General features: G+C 42.4%; 1 protein-coding gene across 1 annotated transcript in view; it reads left to right on the top strand.

Annotated features, from left to right (window-relative positions):
• Nucleotides 1-8,122: 8,122 nt before the first annotated feature.
• The window catches only part of TMEM242 (transmembrane protein 242), a 29,448-nt gene continuing 20,109 nt past the window's right edge, over nucleotides 8,123-17,461 (top strand). Inside the window, exons 1-3 of the mRNA XM_059401333.1 lie at nucleotides 8,123-8,658; nucleotides 9,245-9,345; nucleotides 14,727-14,864. Of these exons, the coding sequence (XP_059257316.1) occupies nucleotides 8,571-8,658; nucleotides 9,245-9,345; nucleotides 14,727-14,864 (327 nt within the window). The 5' untranslated portion in view covers nucleotides 8,123-8,570. The remainder of the gene's footprint in view (nucleotides 8,659-9,244; nucleotides 9,346-14,726; nucleotides 14,865-17,461) is intronic.

Raw genomic sequence — 17,461 nt, 5'->3', positions numbered from 1 at the left:
ATAAGGATAAATATATAGCAGGGCTTGAAATAGTAAATCTAATTCTACTGTAAGTCAGTGTATTTTTGGTTTCTCCACTATACCAATTCAGAAATATGCTTTGGGGACTGCATTTTTCTTCCTAATTGACTGGAATGAAGTAGATTCTTCATGACCATTTTGGCTTCCCCAAACCGCCCCCCCAACCACACACACACATAGCTCTCTCTTTCTTCTCTTTTAGAATGTGAAGAACAGCTTTAAATTTGACATGGGAAAGTGAGACATTATTTCTGGCTTGAGTCTAATGGAAGCTTCGACCCCTCCATGAAATCTGGTCTTCGCTCTTCCGACCACCCAGAGGGTTCAGATGAGCTGCAGAGCGGAGACATTAAATTTTAGATCTGCCCTTGAGCTGCAAAAGGAAGGCGGGGAGTTGTTTTCTACGCTCTAAACGGAATAACCTCGTTTCTCCAAACTGAGCTAGAATCAGATTTTGGGGGGAGTAGAAACAATCCTAGTGACCAACTAGGTCAGTCTTTCTCAAACTATAGTCTTAAGGCACAAAAGATATTCGTCAACAGATATTTGGCCAAATTAGTTAGAGAATCGCTGCTTACTAGGTCCTCTGGAGGACTCTGAGAAGCCCCAAAGCAAAGAAACCTGTTATATTTTGTTTGCCAAACTTATTTGATGACAAAACGTTTTTTCCCCAGGTAACACCTAGCAGCCTTCTGGAACTGGCATGCTATCAAAGCTACTTTCTTAGTGCTAAACAGTGCTGAAGAGTGCTGATCTATGCAGTCCTCCCTTTTATGGAGAAGGCAAATGAAGCCCATATTAAGAGATATGGAGACAATGATGCCCCGTTACTGGCAGGGCTAGCTTCCAGACAACCCATCCAGGCTCTTTCTACCTTTCTACCTTGGTCGTAGCTTTGATGTATCCCCTAGCATATTTTCATTGTCTGGAATTTGGAGGTTGTATTTATTTATAGTGCATTCCACAATGAATCCATCAAATGCTTTGAATGTTTTAAAAAGGGTATTGGGTCCTGGTACATTTGACCTAAAAAAGACATCATCTTTTAAGTGGCATGTAATTTACTATACTGTGAAATATTTTATCACACTATATAATCACATTTTAAGAGGTTATTATTTTTACAAGCAAGAATAAATCAAAGGGGTCAAATCTCAGTAAAATACGTTACTAAATTGAAAGTATACTGTCCAGTGAGAAGTAACTGTAGACACTGCTTTTGTAACACAGAGAGAACAGTCGGTGAGCCAGAATTACAAAAGAAAAATTGTTCAAAGGCCACAGATTTATTCTTTAAAAGTAAATTCAAGGAGTTGAAGCATGCTAGCACTCTTCAAAGGCGACATTTTTCTGACTTATTCTCCGAATTCCAGAGGCACGGTGAATCTCAATGCATTTTAGGGCCACACAGTTCTTTCTGACATTCCAGCCCTGGATACTTTGAAATCTTTCTCATATTTCTTTTTCTGTCTTAATACAAGGTAGACTACCTTTAGTTGGGATATTTTTAAAATTGGCTCCTAGCCTCTGAACATCATGTTTGCCAATCCAATACTGGCCCAGGTGGTACCATTTTGTGCACCAGAAAAGGCAGCCCTTTCCAGGTGCAGTGGGTGACCTGCACCAGAGTACCGGGCTTGTGAGCAGAACACAGGCTAGTTTCCAGCCCCTGTCCTCTGGGTTGGAGGCCCGTGTGCATGTGAACACATCACACAACCAAAGGCAGGGGCCCTGTCTGCTTCCATCCTTCTCCTCCAGTCCTCTACCTCTAGACCCACTTCTAGACCTACCTAGAGACCCAGCCTTCACCTTGACCTGACTTCATGGACTCTATTTATGGATTGCGGACCTCTCAAGTCTCCTCACCGACTCAGCACCAAAAGCCCACTGACTCTGTCACAGCTGGGATCCTGGTCACGGGCTCTTCACTTTGCCTGGGCTGTGCCTTTGCATTTAGGAGTTACAACCTCTAGGTCTTGGGTTCTGTGGAAGGTCAGGATGCTGTTATCCATGGGCAAGTCTCTTGATGACACTGACCTTCTCACCTGAAGTTCTGAACTCCCTCCTCTGCCCTGAATTCTGGAACACCATGTTAATTGCTTTGACAGCTACTTCATCTCACAACCAGACCACCAGGACTACAGCCCTCTATTGCCAGGACCCCATAAGCATGGGCTTTGTTCCCCAGGACAAGCCTACTTGCTTCTGAATCATTTGTGAGGCTTCAGTTGCTGAGCCTAATTCTGGGAAACAGCCCCTACCCTCTAAGTTCCAAGACCTGGACCATCCAGGCTCAGCACAGACGCATAACAATCTCCTAGGTGTTCTAGACCCACGTTATGCAACAACAATTGACCTGAAGCACCGCAGGGGTCTCAAACAGGAAATAAAAATTGCTTTAGATCATACTGAACTTGTTAAGGCACAAAGTAGAAGACATGAAGTTAGGAAATGAAGTTCCACCTTCCCTGAAGGCGGAAATGGAAAGACGCTTTGATGAAATTGCCAGTAAATTAGAAAATGGAGGATCCTGGAACTCTAAGCTCCCAATGAGCCAAGGGCCTCTTTCCTTCACCAGAGTAAACCCAGCCCCTCAGACCGTCACAATCAATTCAATTCAATTCAATTAATTCAATTCAATCAATTCAATTAAACCTCTCAATGAATGAGAATTAAAATCAATCTGACCACAGAATTTGTTCAAAAAGTAATTTATCACTCCTCATCACATATGTCATAGAACCTGTTTTCAGTCACTTTGTAGTTTATTAACTTTAATCCATCAGGAGAGAATAATTCACCAAAAAATACAATAAGCACTAATGAAATGTGTGTGCCTGTGTACGAAATACTGGCAAAATGAAATGCACAGATGGAAATATATTTTACTTTTGGCAGTGTTAAAGGGTTTTTCTCTGACTGGGACACACATGGGACTAAAATTAAGAATGCCTTTTATTGCCAGAAAACTTGACAATTTACAAAATGCTTGAACACATGTGAGCATATTTGATCCTCAAAAGATCGAGGACTATCATTAAATGAAATTATATGCATCGATCTTTTATAAGGAAAGATCTGTGGCTCGTGAAACAGAACAGCTTTCAAAATGATTTCTGGTCTCTCGTTAACAGTAACAATCCAGCTGTGAGCATAGAAGGAGGTAGGAAAGATACTCTCTACCAGGAAGACAAATTGAGAGGAGACTACCTGTAATGGCAACTTCCATTTACTGTGATGAAGACAGACTTCTATTATTCAGCCTGGGGCAGTTAGAGATACTATTCTAAGAGGTAAGTAAAGAGAGGCCGGAAGTGAGTGATGAGATACAACCTTTGAAAGTCAAGTTTCAGCTCACTGCAGAGGAATCATTACCCTTCTTAGCACTTCCGCTGCATGGTATTGACTGTAGTGCACTTCAAGGCAGCTATAACTCTGGGAGTCTGGAGCAGAGACTGGGAAGAATTCAAGAGACTCTGAGAACATCAAGCTGGGGGATATACACTTGGCAAGGGCTCTCCACCAGCCGAAAGTCTCTCCAGGGGACATACGCTTCTCACTCTTACTCCCTCGCTATCCAAGTGTTGTCACTGGATACCTGCTAAAGAGTTTGGTGAATTACTCTGGAAACCTACATAATATTTCTACTTACACAGAAAAAAAAAAATCTCTTTAAATGATGTGATACATTTTTAAAGGATTTTCATTGTTTTTCTTCCTTGTTTCCTCCCTTTCATAAAAGTAATACAAGTTTCTTGCTAAATTTTTTTTGGAAACATTATAGGAATTTGTAAAACTGTTGCTTTGGTCAGCATTTTGCTTATTAGGACAGACAGATGAAATATGATTAGAAAGTTTCACCTCCCCTCTTCCCTCAAGGTAACCTTTGTTAATAATTCCACATAAAGCCCAGCAGAACCGTTTTCCTAGGAACACATTTAATTAGGCAACAGCTTTTAAAGATCTCTGAGCTCTATTTCTGACAACTATCTTATATCAAGAAGCAGAGAGAAGAATGACCAATATGTGACGTTTATCAGGTTTTAAAAAAGAATTCACCCTCATATTTTAAACAGGGAGAAATTAAAGCTCCAAAAGAAATGTTTTAAAAATAGATGGGGGAAAAAGCCTGTCAGTGTTTGGAACTAGAGAGAGCGAGGGTACCCACGTTCTGGGAAACCATAATGCTAACAGGTTTTCTAGCCATTGAAACTTGAAATAGAATCCACAGGGGCCCAAAGGTTTGAAATAAGAATGTGGTCAGATGCATAGATGGTATGGACTTTCAGCTGACTAAAACAAACACCAAAATAGCAACAGAGTCGGTCTCAGATGAGCTTGCTTTCCCAGCAGCTTCTTTGCTTGCAAGACATTTCTATTACATTTTCCTAAAAGGGAATCATGCTTCCACTGAAACACCAGTCCTGCTCCCATCACACGGAGCACCAAACTTCTGTAAATGTCTGACCACAGGGACCCATGCTCAGCATATGCCCCACCTTGCTGTTTCAGAACCAGCAGAGCCTGTCTCGCAGAGACACTGTGTTCCAAATATCTGCGAATCACCTGTTTGGAGATCGCATCACTCATTCTTGTAGAACCCAGTCTAGGTAGGATTGGAGAGCAGGCCAGTTAATTTGACGGCACCCGAAGTCCCTAACTGTGCAAACCGCAGAAATGGGAGATCTTGGTTAACATTGTCTTTAAAATGCATTTTCTTTAAGTGTCCTAATTGGGATGCCTGGACTGTGGTTCTAATCTCAAGGCCAGGGACTCCCCATCCTGGTTTCATGTAGGCTTCCCAGGTCTTGGGATCACCACCTTCTGGAATCTGGAACCGAGCAAAGGACAGGAGCCTAGGGCCAGTGAGGAATGGGGTTTGGGAGCTCCTCACACGATAAGGTCGCCTCATCCAAGGGGCTCCCAGTCTCTCCTCTCAAGGCGTGTGTCTGACAAGGATCTTCAAAGTGCACATTTCTCACCACGGCAAAGATTACCCAGGGGTTTGCCTTCATTGCTCTTCACCCTCTGTATCCTGGGAAACTGAACTTAAGGGTAGGAAGGAGGAACGCTGTCCTCTGCTTTGGGGAATTAGAATGAAGATAGACGTTTGTGAGCAGCAGCCCTTGGAACAGAAGCAGAAACGGGTCCAGCAGGGATGGTTGATATTGCCTCAGAATGAAAACAGGCTCTAGACGACAGGGTGCTGTAATGTCCCTAAATTTAAACATGACTTCTCTCTCTTCTATTCCTTACAGTAAATAGTAATATAAGTCTTAAAATAAAAAATGTCTGTGGTTTGGCAGGGACGGGTGGGGGGCGGCAAAGATGGGGAACTAGGTAGCCTGGACATGTCCTCTCTGAGCCGTCTTGGGAGAAGACAATTCCAAGTGCTGAAGTGGACGGTGTGGCTTTAAGAGGTATAAACTGTAAGAGTGAAGCAGAGAGAGGATCTCTCTAATCAGCAGCACCACTTGTGAACTCGTTAGACATGAAAGTTCCCAGGCCCCATGCAGACCCACTGAATCAGAAACTCTGGGAGTGAGGCCCTTCGGGGAAATTCCAGTTACCAAGCTCAAGCTTAGGGACCACTGGGTAGTGGATAAGGACTCGGACAGAATTGCTTTTACTTATTTGTTTGTTTGTTTGTTTTCTACTTACTTTTGACCCCCTTCACCTATTTCTCCTACTCTCCACCCCTTCCTTGCCTCTGGCAACCACCGTTGTATCTATGTCTGTATCTGTGGTCTTCTTTTTTGTTTGCTTGTTCTTTTTTTCATTTTTATTTTGTTTGTTCGTTTAGATCGCACACACAGGAGAGGTCACACAGTATTTGTCTTTCTTTGTGTGACTTATTTCACTTAACATAATGTCCTCGAGGCTCATCCATGCTGTTGCAAATGGCAAGGTTTCATTCATTTTATGGCTGAATATTCCATTAAATATGTATACTGCAATTTCTTTATCCATTCGTCCATTGATGGACATTTAGGTGGCTTCCATACCTTGGCTATTATAGATAACGTTACAATGAACATGGGTACAGCTTTCCAAGATAGTGTTTTCACTTTCTTCAGATAAATATTCAGAGTGGAATTGCTAGATCATATGGTAGGTCTATTTTTAATTTTTTGAGGAGCATCTGTACTGTTTTCCATTGCAGCCGCATCAGTCTTTTCCCACCAACAGTGTAGAAGAGTTCTCTTCTCTCCACATCTTCAGAGACACTTATCACTTGTCTTTTTCATAAGGGCTATTCTAACAGGTGTCAGGTGATTCTTACTGTGGTTTTGATTTGTATTTCCTTGATGGTTAATGATGTAGAGCATCTTTTCATGGCTCTGTTGGCCAGCTATTTGTCTTCTTCAGAAAAACGTCTATTCAGATCCTCTGCCCGTGTGATTTTTTTTCTTTTTGCCTTTGAGTTGTATGAGTTCCTTATATATTGGGTATTAGCTCCGTGTCAGCTATACAATTTGCAAATATTCGCTCCCATGCAGTAGGTTGTCTTTTCATTTTGTTGATGGTGCCTCTACCGTGCAGAAGCTTTTGGGCCTGTGATAGTCCCACTTATTTCTTTTGCTTTTGTTGCTTTTAAAAATAGAGCTGCTTCCTGGCTCGGCTTTTTAACAGCTGTGTGAGTTGAGCAAGTTAATTGGTCTGAGTTTATGAAGAAAATTAAATGAGATAACATATTTGAAGCACTTAGCACAAAGCCAGGCATATAGAAAGCACTCAATAAATATTAGCTGCTGGGATCACCTTTTTGTATGAGGGAAAGGAGAAAAGATGAGTCCTTAATACCTTCAACAAGTGAGCCCAGTATTTACCAGTTTAAAGGGGACTTTCAGACTCTGGCCTTGTATTTCCAAGGCACCAACAGAGCCGTAGTTCTCAACCCGACTGATCATCTGAAACCCCATGGGCTTTTATAAAAAATATTTTTTTTATTTTGGGGGGAGAGGGCCAGAGGGAGAGGGAGAATCCTAAGCAGGCTCTGCATGGGGCGGGGCACAATCTCAGGACCATGAAATCATGACCTGAGCAGAAATCAAGAGTCAGACCCCTAACTGACTGAGCAGGCACCCCTAATTTTTAAAATTTATTTATTTATTTTTAAATTTTTTTTTAGAGCGGTAGAGAGAGCCCCCAGTGGAGCTTTTAAACTGCCCTGCATGGACCTTCAGAGCAATCATCTTCAGCAGTAGGCCCTGGGCATCTATAATTTAAAAATTTCCATAGGCAATGCTGTGAAATAGCTGTGGGAATTGAAAGTTATGATAGCTAGCGTTAACATGTATTGAGTATCTATCTGTGCCAGGCACTACGCTAACTTCTTTATTTTTATTGCTTCCTTTAATTCTCACAGCAACTTCTAAGGCAGGTAATGTCAGTTTCTTTTATATATGAGGAAACTGAGGCAAAGAGCCTAAATAACTCAGCCAAGTTCACCTAACAGAGAAGTGACTTAGGACCTGAGCCCAGATTTGAGCTACTAATTGTAATTAACTAATGCATTCATTTACTCATTCATCCAGAATTTATTATGTGTAACCAGGTAAGGAGTTGAGAGCCAGGGAATCTAAAATTGAATAAAAATCTCCATCCCCAACCTGAAGAAGTTCATGGCCTTTGTGCGAGTGTTCAGAATGAACAAATGACAGATTGTCTCATTTTAAAAGATGATGTCATGCGTCGGTGTTTGAGAGGCTGAAGAGATTTTCTACGACTTCCAGCCTCTTCCTCTCGGTGACCATTTATAGAATCCACAACCGTTGCAGATCAGCCTCCTAGACAGAAGCCCAAGCCCATCTGGGGGCGGCCAGCACCAGTGTCGCCCCGCAAGAAGGGCTCTAGTGCAACCTGGACATCTGCGTTAGCAAGTTCTCAGGGTGGTCCTCGGCTGTCCCCGTTGGCTTGTCTAACGCCAGTTCAGCAGGACAGCCGCCCGCCCTGCTCGGTAGGTCCATCAATCAAAGCACGGGACGGAGGTGATCGCAGCGGAGCTGGGGCTGGCTCTCTTCCAGCGATAAAACCTGCCCCTTACACCTCACGTGAGCACTGCTACGAAATTTCCCGGAAAAATACAAAGAGAAGACATAGACCTGCTTTTTAGAATCGTGAAATATTAGCGCTGGTTAAATCCCTGGGTGGAACGAAGGCCGATCCGGGAGACGGAGCTCCAGGGTCTCGAACCCGCCGGCCCTGGGCGCGCCGCGCCATCTGCGACCGCTCACTGCCTCCCAGAGCCCGAGCCGAGCACTGCGGCCGGTAAGACGCTGTCCTGTTCAAGTGCGGCTTTCGGGCTAAAGGCCCGAGCTGGAGGCGGCCCGCGCCCCTCCGCCCCGACCCCGAGGTTGGGGTGGGGACACCACGTGCAGCCACCACGCCGCGGGGAGAGGTGAGAGGGTTTGGGACCCTCGGCCGGTCCCCGGACCGGTATTCTGAACGCACCGGGAGAGCCGGTAGCGGAACCTTTCTCCTCCGCTTCGCTCGCGCTTCCCCCCGACCTCAGTTGGCGTCGGACCCAGCCGTGGAGTCTTACGAACATGGAGACGGCAGGTGCTGAGCATGGGCCGCCGTCCTCAGGCCTCGAGGCTCGGGGTTCCACAGACGATCGGCTTTTCCTGGTGAAAGGTGTGGTGTGGTGAGGTGCTGGTGTCGGGGCGAGCTCCTCCCGGGCCTGCGCTGGAGCCGCCATTCCCACACACACCCCGCCCTGGGAGACCTAACCTTGGGTTGCCCCTGAGTTTAGCCGGTGGGGATCGGCCGGTCAGGGGTCGTGCGCGGTGCAGGGTGGAGACTCCCCTGGGCTGGGGGGCTGGGCCCGTGAGGTGTCCTGTGTGCTGCATTTTCCCCATCCGCTCTGCAGTTTCTCCCGTCCCTTGTCCTACCTTCCACTAGCTTGTTTTCCTCCCCGGGAGAAACTCCCAAACCGTCCCTGGGAAGAGGGAAAGGGACCCTGGGCCACTTCCCAGCACTTGGAAACGACCCCGCAGAATGATCTCAGGAACCAGAGGTCGTGAGGTCACGCAGGTTTCGCACCCCTATGGTTTACCTTTGGCCAGAGCCAACTAGCTTTCGTTCTCACATTTCAAAGTGACTTAAAATTGAAATAGTGTCTGAACTTAACTTGGGTACATCTTCTTAAGGTGGTTTTTTTTCCTCTTTCTCTCTTTCTCTTTAATATCTCTCCTCGCCTTACCCCCAAAACTCTTGGCAGGTGGAGTTTTCCTTGGTACTGTGGCTGCGGCAGGAATGCTAGCGGGATTTGTTACAACATTATCATTGGCTAAAAAGAAAAGCCCTGAATGGTTCAACAAGGTTTGTGACCCGGAAATCCATTCATAGCATTGTTATTGTTTACACATAATTGGCAGCTGTTTTGCATGGGAGAAGTAAAGAAAATGTTGGTGGACTTTCATGTTGTTTTAAGAAGTAAACCTATATACCTAGATTCAAGAAGTGTACAAATTAACCAATGGTCTTTATTTTCATTTAGAAAGAAGTATTTAGGGAGACCCGGGGGGTTCAGTTGGTTAAGTGTCTGCCTTCAACTGGGGTCATGATCTTGGAGTCCTGGGATCAAGAGCCCCATGTGGGGCTGGCTCTCTTCCCAGTGGAGAGCCTGCTTCTCCTCCCTCTGTGCCTTCTCTCTCTCTCAATCATAAATGAAATCTTTATTTAAAAAGAAAAGAAAAGAGAAGTACTTAGTTATGTGATTTCTTTTTCTTAAATTTTAGCAGCACAAGACTTGGAAAGCTATCCAGTACATTTCCTGTTCACAACACGACTAAGTCTAAATTGGGGTAATTCCCTATCAGTTGTAAGAGGCCCAGTATTTTATACACCTCTGGGGGAAAAAATGATGCCAGTTAAATTCTTGACACAATACTGATTCCCAGCAGCATTTCTATTTACTTATTTATTTAAGCTTTACACCTGGCCTGGGGCTTAATATGATCCCAAGACCAGGAGTCTCATATTCTACTGACTAAGCCAGCCAGGCACCCCACCAGAGGCATTTCTGTTTCAGAAATGTTCAATTGTTGAAATAAAGTGCATCTTACCATCAATGAAAAACATGGGTCAGCTCCTTGAGCCCAGAGATCACACATGCTTTGTGCTGCTGCAGCCCCGTTCCCCAGAAAAGTCCCTGACACATAAGGGCTCAGTTTGGGGTGAATGACCACAAGCTACTTAAGGCAGAAAATTCTTACTCTCTGAGCAAGACTAAGTAATCACTCATGTGGTCATACCCCAGTTGGAGGATTTTTCTTCTCATTGACTTGTCATTACTTGTTTGCACGTGTCCTGTCTGCCCTCTTCATCCCGTATGACTTCTTTATCCATCATTTCATTGCTTCAGATGTTAACTTGGGATCTTTTATGTATCAGGCACTGTGCTAGCTAGGTATAGGAGAAAGAAGAATGTACAAAACATCTGCCTTTCAGGAAGCTAGCATCTGGTGCAGGAGACAGATACTAAATATTGACACAATTAACTATATAATTATAATTTGATGTTTGCTTGGAAGAACAGTGTTAATAATTGGATATCATGCTTAAGCATTGTAAATACCGTAAAGGAAAAAGACCACATTTAAGATGCTTTTGCTTCCCATCTGCATACTCGAGACTTAAATGGAACTACAGAAATCACTGTGATGAGACTGTGGTCATTTCCCCCTGTATTACAGAATATTTTCCGTGCAGAAATACATCTTGTAGAAGGAATCAGTAAGGCCTAACTGATAGCAAAGTTTTAACAGTACAATTTGCATAGATTTCTAAGCCAAAATTACCAGTTAACTTTTGGGTCACAGACCTTTCTGAGAATCTCATGAAAGTTACGGATTTTTAGGGAAAAAAACTACATACGCACAATTACAACTTGGTATTCTATTTTGTGGTTCTAAGATTTGATTATCACACATGCCCTATCAAATTTGGTTGTCAAGCTGTGGTCCACAGAGCCCTAGGATCCTTGAGACTCTTTTGAGGGTCTGTAAAAAAACTATTTTCATAATAATCCCAAGTCATTTGCGGGGGTAAAACTGCTGGTGCATTAGTGTAATCAAGGCCGTGGCACCAAACTGTACTAGCAGTCATTGTGTTCTCTGTTACCATGCCTCTGTAGTTTCAAAAACAAAATGAAACAAAACAAAAAAAAAAACCTCGTTGCATGAGAATGTCCTTGTTATAGCAGTAAAAGTGTTGATTTTATTAAATCTTAACACTTGATTACTATTCCACATGAAGAAATGGGAAGTATCATAAAGCCCTTCTGATCTATACCAGAGACGTTTTTCTCTAGGAAAAGCAATTGTATGATTAAGTTGCATGCTGAACCAGCTGCTTTTTTTCATGTAATATCATATTGTATTTGAAAGAGCAACTGACAAACTATAGTTATTCAGAAGTAGGTATTTGGCAGATATTATCTTCAAAATGAACAAAATGAGCCTGTCATCTCTCAAGCAAGCATTTGTCGGTATTTATTGTCAATGAAAAAAATTGAAGCTTGCAAGTGAAAATTAGATCTTGGGAAACGTGCCATTGGGAGCATGGTAGGTGCTCGATACGTAAGGCTCTCCTGATGAGATGGCTGGTAATAATAATGTGATATTTTAAATATTTAATAAATGGTGTCAGCCTCGGAAAGATCTGCATAAATCGGTAAATCAGTATTTCCTGAATGATCCTAATGCATGAATAAAAGGCCCATTCGAAATACAAAAGAGATAAATGGATTTTAATATAACAAAGTGCAAAAAACTCAACGGTCTGACTTCCAATTCCAGAGTACAGGCAGCTATTCGGGAAGTTTCGGTGGAGTGTCAGAGAAAGGAGGCTGTTAAAATACTTGTCCCTTTTCCAGCCACAGATCTCTGGAAGACTGGATTTTATTCACATTCTTCCATCAAAAAACATATTGCAACAGATTGAATACAGAAGCATTTATGAAAATTCATCTGTCCTTTATTAAGCCAAACATTTAGAAGATTAATCAAAACGTAAAACATTGCTTCTTGGCACTAAATTCTTTTGTTTTGTAAGGCAGTTGTTTTCATAAGAATAGGTTTCTATTCACCTATACTGGGTTGAGTTTTTTTTTTTAAGATTTTATTTATTTATTTGACAGGCAGAGATCACAAGTACACAGAGAGGCAGGCAGAGAGAGAGGGGGAGGCAGGCTCCCTGCTGAGCAGAGAGCCCCACGTGGGACTCGATCTCAGGACCCTGAGATCATGACCTGAGCCGAAGGCAGAGGCTTTAACCCACTGAGCCACCCAGGCGCCCCTACTGGGTTGATTTTTAAATGAATACTTAAATGAATACTTTTCAATGAATACTTTAAATTTAAATTAAAATTTTTAAATTAATACTTAAAATTTAAGAATTTCTTAGTTTTAATTTTTAATATATTAAATATTCGTAAGTATAATCCACACAAGCAGAAGTCTTTGGGATCCAAGTAGAAATGGATCCTGAGATCGGAAAGTTTGAGAACTACTGTTCTGGCTGGTTAAATATGTTGTGTAAAGTTCTGCCTCTCCTCTGGGGGAGCATCTGAATTAGAGCATTACCATTGATCCAGACTGTGTCTGAGAGGCTCAGAGGTTCTGAAGCAGGTAATGCATTTACACTTAGCAAGTGCCGGTTTAAGAATCCCACTTAGGCAGTTTATTTCAGAGTCGCCGCCTGGCAGTTTTCCCTGACATTAGTAGTAAAGATAATATCGAGCATTTGAGTGTTTACCACGTGCTGGCTGCTGCTGTTCCTTGAACCCCCATCACAGCCCCATGAGACACTGTTATTAGGCTGTCCCCATTAAACTGAGGCACAGACGGATTAAACAACTTGCTCACCATGGCGCTCTTTCCATCTTATTCTTGGTGAGGAAATTATACTATTTTTAGCAATTTTTTACTTAAATAGCCTTCTGTGTGCTAGCCTGGAATCGAAGCATTCATTATAATACAGATACAGATTGCAACTCAGGACTCTAAAAATGACCAGCTTTAGTTGGGGACAGCCTACACTGCTATTATTTCAGGAAGATGGTCATCATTTCTTTAAAGTCTTAACCGCAGTATCTTAGCTGAGTCTCACACTAGTGGAAAGGGAGTAGTAAATGCTGAATGAATGAACATTGATTTTTCTTTGTCCTTTACTGAATAAACAGAGGAAGGTATAAGCTAAGGTCCCTTTTAAAAAACACATGCACATACATACATAATACATAGATAATTTCTGTCCTTCCCAAGGAAATAAGGAATTTTTAACTTAAGTTTCTAAAATAAAATTTAGGCACTTAAATTGACCCTCTTCTAATAATATTTGGTTAATGGTATTGCTTTTGGATGAAAATTCAGGCTAGTTAGAAGTTAGTGAATTTACATGAGATCTGTGGTGAACTGATCTGAAATGAACTGGTCTGAAATCACAGCAACATGAGTAAAGGGAGAGGAGAGTGTTTTGATCACAGAAAATAAAGAAACAGCTCCTGAAAATCTGGTTGGGTCTCAGGTGTATTACAGACAAGTGGTAAGTCAACAAATAGGTCAGGGCACGGTGTGAGACCTGAAGATACAGGTAAGCCCAGCTTTTCTATGTGCCACCAATAACATTCGTAACCACAGCACGTGATACAAACCTTGATAATTCAGTGGGTTGAGCAATATAAAGGAAGTTGTTCTTAAGAAGAAGGGCTTTTTTCCCCCAAGTAAATGGAAATTTGTTTCCAGAAGGAAGACCAAACATTACAAATTTGCTATCTTATTACATTAGCTGATCAGTTTGATGGCATTTTAATGAAGATGCCAGTGAACAGAACCCAGAGAGAACCTGACAGAATGTTTTAGGGCTTTTCTGGGATAATTAATAGGCAAAAAGAGCAAAGAAAAGTTTTGGAAAAAAATAATCAGTAACCAGTGATTTCAGTGATGGGATGGTTATATGCTTTTGAAGCATGCATCGCATTCCTAGTCTTCTCTGTCAAGTTCGTGTGCTGTAGGCTGAAAGTTGTTCAGTTATTATGGTTATAGATTTTTTTTTACCGTAATAAGAGGCCTTAAAACCCAAAAGGAGAGTCATTGTTTATTTCCTACTTTCTCATGACTAGCTGCCACAAGTTGGGTTTCTACTGTGTGCCACACATTTTGCATATACATTTACAAGTCACACACAAAAACAGACTCAAAATGGATGAAAGACCTCAATGTGAGAAAGTCTTCACAGTGACTTCTATAGTTCACCTCTTTGAGGAACCCCTCCTTAAAGCTTCCTCTAATTGCAGCAGTAGATAATGTATCCTCCTCTGGGACTGTGGTGCCCTGGGTATAGTTCTTTTGATGCACATTCCATTTAGATCACAGTTAACTTTTATGTGTCTGTGTCCAGCCCCCATCCCCCGCACCAGTGACCGAAATTTTTAGTCAGAAAGAAGTTACTCTATTTGTCTTTTTCTCTCTAGTACCCAGCTGCAGCTCCTGGCAATGCCCTGCCTACTCAAATATCCGTCAGTCAGAGAAGTTGTGACCTAAGTCTTGTAGTTATTAAGTAACAAAGCTGCTTTTTGAACTTGGGTTCGTCTGGCATCCCAAAATTACGGTGACATTCCGAGAGTCGTGAGCATCAAACATTCCCAAAATAATTATACTTTCTGAACTGATGCTTTTTCCTTTCTTTCTCCTTTGCAGGGAAGTATGGCCACAGCCGCCTTACCAGAGAGCGGGTCTTCCCTTGCCTTGCGAGCCCTGGGCTGGGGCTCACTTTATGCATGGTGTGGGGTTGGTGTGATCAGCTTCGCAGTCTGGAAAGCTTTAGGAGTTCACAGTGTAAGTAACTGCGGTCCTGTAATTGCTGTCTGAATGTTTATTCTACTTTCTGTGACTAACTATGCCTGATTTCCAAGAAGAGTGTGTGTGTGTGTGTGTGTGTGTGTGCGCGCGCACGCACATGTGTGTGTAACTTACACCCCAGGCTAATCAGCTCCATAATGGGAATGATTGGCTTTTTTTAAACTACTGGTAGGAGGTTCAGTGGACCAGGCCGTGTGTGACAGGTGAGAACCGACGGTGACTTGGTATAGGTGGCAGCAAGGGAGTTGAAGAGAAGAGGTTCTGGATATATTTTGAAGGTAGAGTATTTTGAGGTGAGAGAAAAAATGAAGTCAAGGATCTCCAAGGCTTTTGGCCTAAGCAGCTGGAAGATGGATGGGGATAGCGTGAGAGGAGCAGATGTTCAGGAATAACGTCGGAAGCTCCCGTCACTCACAGGGCCTGTGAGTTTGAAATAATCCGTTAGATAGCAAAGTGGAGAGTCAAGCAGTTAGATATAGAAGTTTGGAGTTCAGAGGAGAGGTACAAGGTCAAGATGTAAGTTTGAGAGTCTTCAGTGTGTGGATAGTAGTCAAAGCCAGGAGACCAGATGAGCTCACCAAGGCACTGAACAGAGAGAGAAAAGAGGTCCGAGGAAAGAACTCTGGGCACTCCCAAGGTTTAGAGGTTGGGAAATATGGAGGAAATTAGCAAAGGAGAAAACCCGGGAGAACAGTGACTTGGATGCCAGGTGAAGAAGGTGTATAGTGGCGTGAAATCATGTAAGATGAGACTCGGCAGTTCGCCGAGGCAGCGGTGTGGCGGTCCTTGGTGGGTAAAGCCTGGGTGGAGGGGGTCCGAAAGAACGGAGAAGAGAGACTGTCTGTATAGACACGTCTTAAATTCTGCTCTACGGGTAAAGAAAGAGATGGGGTCGTAGCTGGAAGGGGGACTGAGATCAAGAGAGGCGTTTTTTGTTTTTTGTTTAAGTTGGGAGAATTGTCAGCATGTGAGTATGCTGACCGGAGCGATTCCGGAAAGGGGGAGAAATTGCAAGGAGGGGGAGTGCTAAGTGATAATACTGCTATAGGCATTACCGAAGTTTTCCCATTTGGTTTAATCATAACTGAACGTAGGCATTATTGTACGTTTTACTCAGAGTATACTGATGGACAGATAGATGCTGCTTTTCTTTTAGTCTGACTAACCTTTATTTTTAAAGTAACTCTGCTGGCTAGTAATTGTTTAAGTTGTGTTTACACGGAAAAGTTAGAAAACCAATGACTGAATATTTGGGATGATTTTTGTTGTCAGCCGCAGTTTTGCTTTTGGCCAGTATAAAGTCTCTCCTTCCGTTGCAGGCATCGTACCAGACTTTTAGACATAGCGGGTTATTTAATCTTCACAGTAACTATGAAGCAGATAGTAATATCCCCCATTTTATAAGTGAGGAAATTGGGACTCAGAGAGGTTAAGTCACTTGTCCAAGATCACACAGCTTATAACTGACAGAGTCAAGATTTGGATCCAAGTCTGATAGTCTTTAGAACCTAGGTTTTTTTTCCGATGTTACCTCCCCTAGCTAAGATAGGAAAATAGAGATGTAGTTGAAAGGGGCCAGAGTGAGGGGGAAGGAGTAAATTTGGTTTTAATTGTGCTGTGATCCACACATTCGTGATGACTTCACTGGTTTTCCTGGGTATCTTCAATGTGGGCCTCATCTCCCGGCTTTCTAATTAATGTCAGTTAGGTAGAGGACTGGGCCATTCTTTCCTCATAAAAGAGAAGGCCTCCTTTTAGCCTTCATCTGCAGTAGAAAAATGCTTAGGGTATAATGGTAAAGCAGGATTCATTTGTATATATAATATGAGAGCAGTTACTTGAAAACAAGTGGAAAAAACTGGGGGGAAATATGTGCAGTAGAAATGTGTGGATGAGTTATGGGTGTGGGAGTCAATTTTTTTATTTCACTTTTCTGCATGTCCCTTAAATATGTATTACTTTAACAGTAATACTGCCATTTAAATTTTTATTAATTTATGCTAGAAATGAAACACAGTTGCTTAGAAGTTCACAGAACTTCTTTGACCATGTGTGAAATATACTTGAGGGAATGGGATACTTAATAGTAAGGTTATTAAGCTTGTAGTTTCTATAAAAATGATGGTCTTTTAGCACTTTAAATTGACTTGATGGAATTGTCAGGGGATGTTTCCAGAACTTAGTAATGTGGGTCATAAGCTGAATAATAAAGTTTTAAGAAATTTTAAAATATAAATAACCTTTGAACAAGAAGAGTCATAATGAATCCATCCAAACTTTCATAGGCCAACAAAGTTAAGATATTTAGTTTAAGTTATATGCTCAAGAACTTGGGCTTTATGGGCTATCTGGTGCTATTCTAGTTTCTAGAATGTGAACTTCTTTGTTTTATGGCAACTGTAGGAGGATTATGGCCTAAAGAAGATGGTTGGGCAAGAAAAATTGTTTTCTGATTGGCACTGCTGAATACAAGGACCCTTGGAATCTTTTTATATCTTCATGTCTTTAAAACGTGAGAATACGAGTGTACTGTCCCCCTACCTATAGACCAATAGGAATATCAGATTGCTATC

This window comes from Mustela nigripes, chromosome 5 (assembly GCF_022355385.1).
Source record: "Mustela nigripes isolate SB6536 chromosome 5, MUSNIG.SB6536, whole genome shotgun sequence".
In the NCBI taxonomy this organism is placed as follows: Eukaryota; Metazoa; Chordata; class Mammalia; order Carnivora; family Mustelidae; genus Mustela; species Mustela nigripes.
This window is presented reverse-complemented; position numbering and strand designations above follow the sequence as displayed.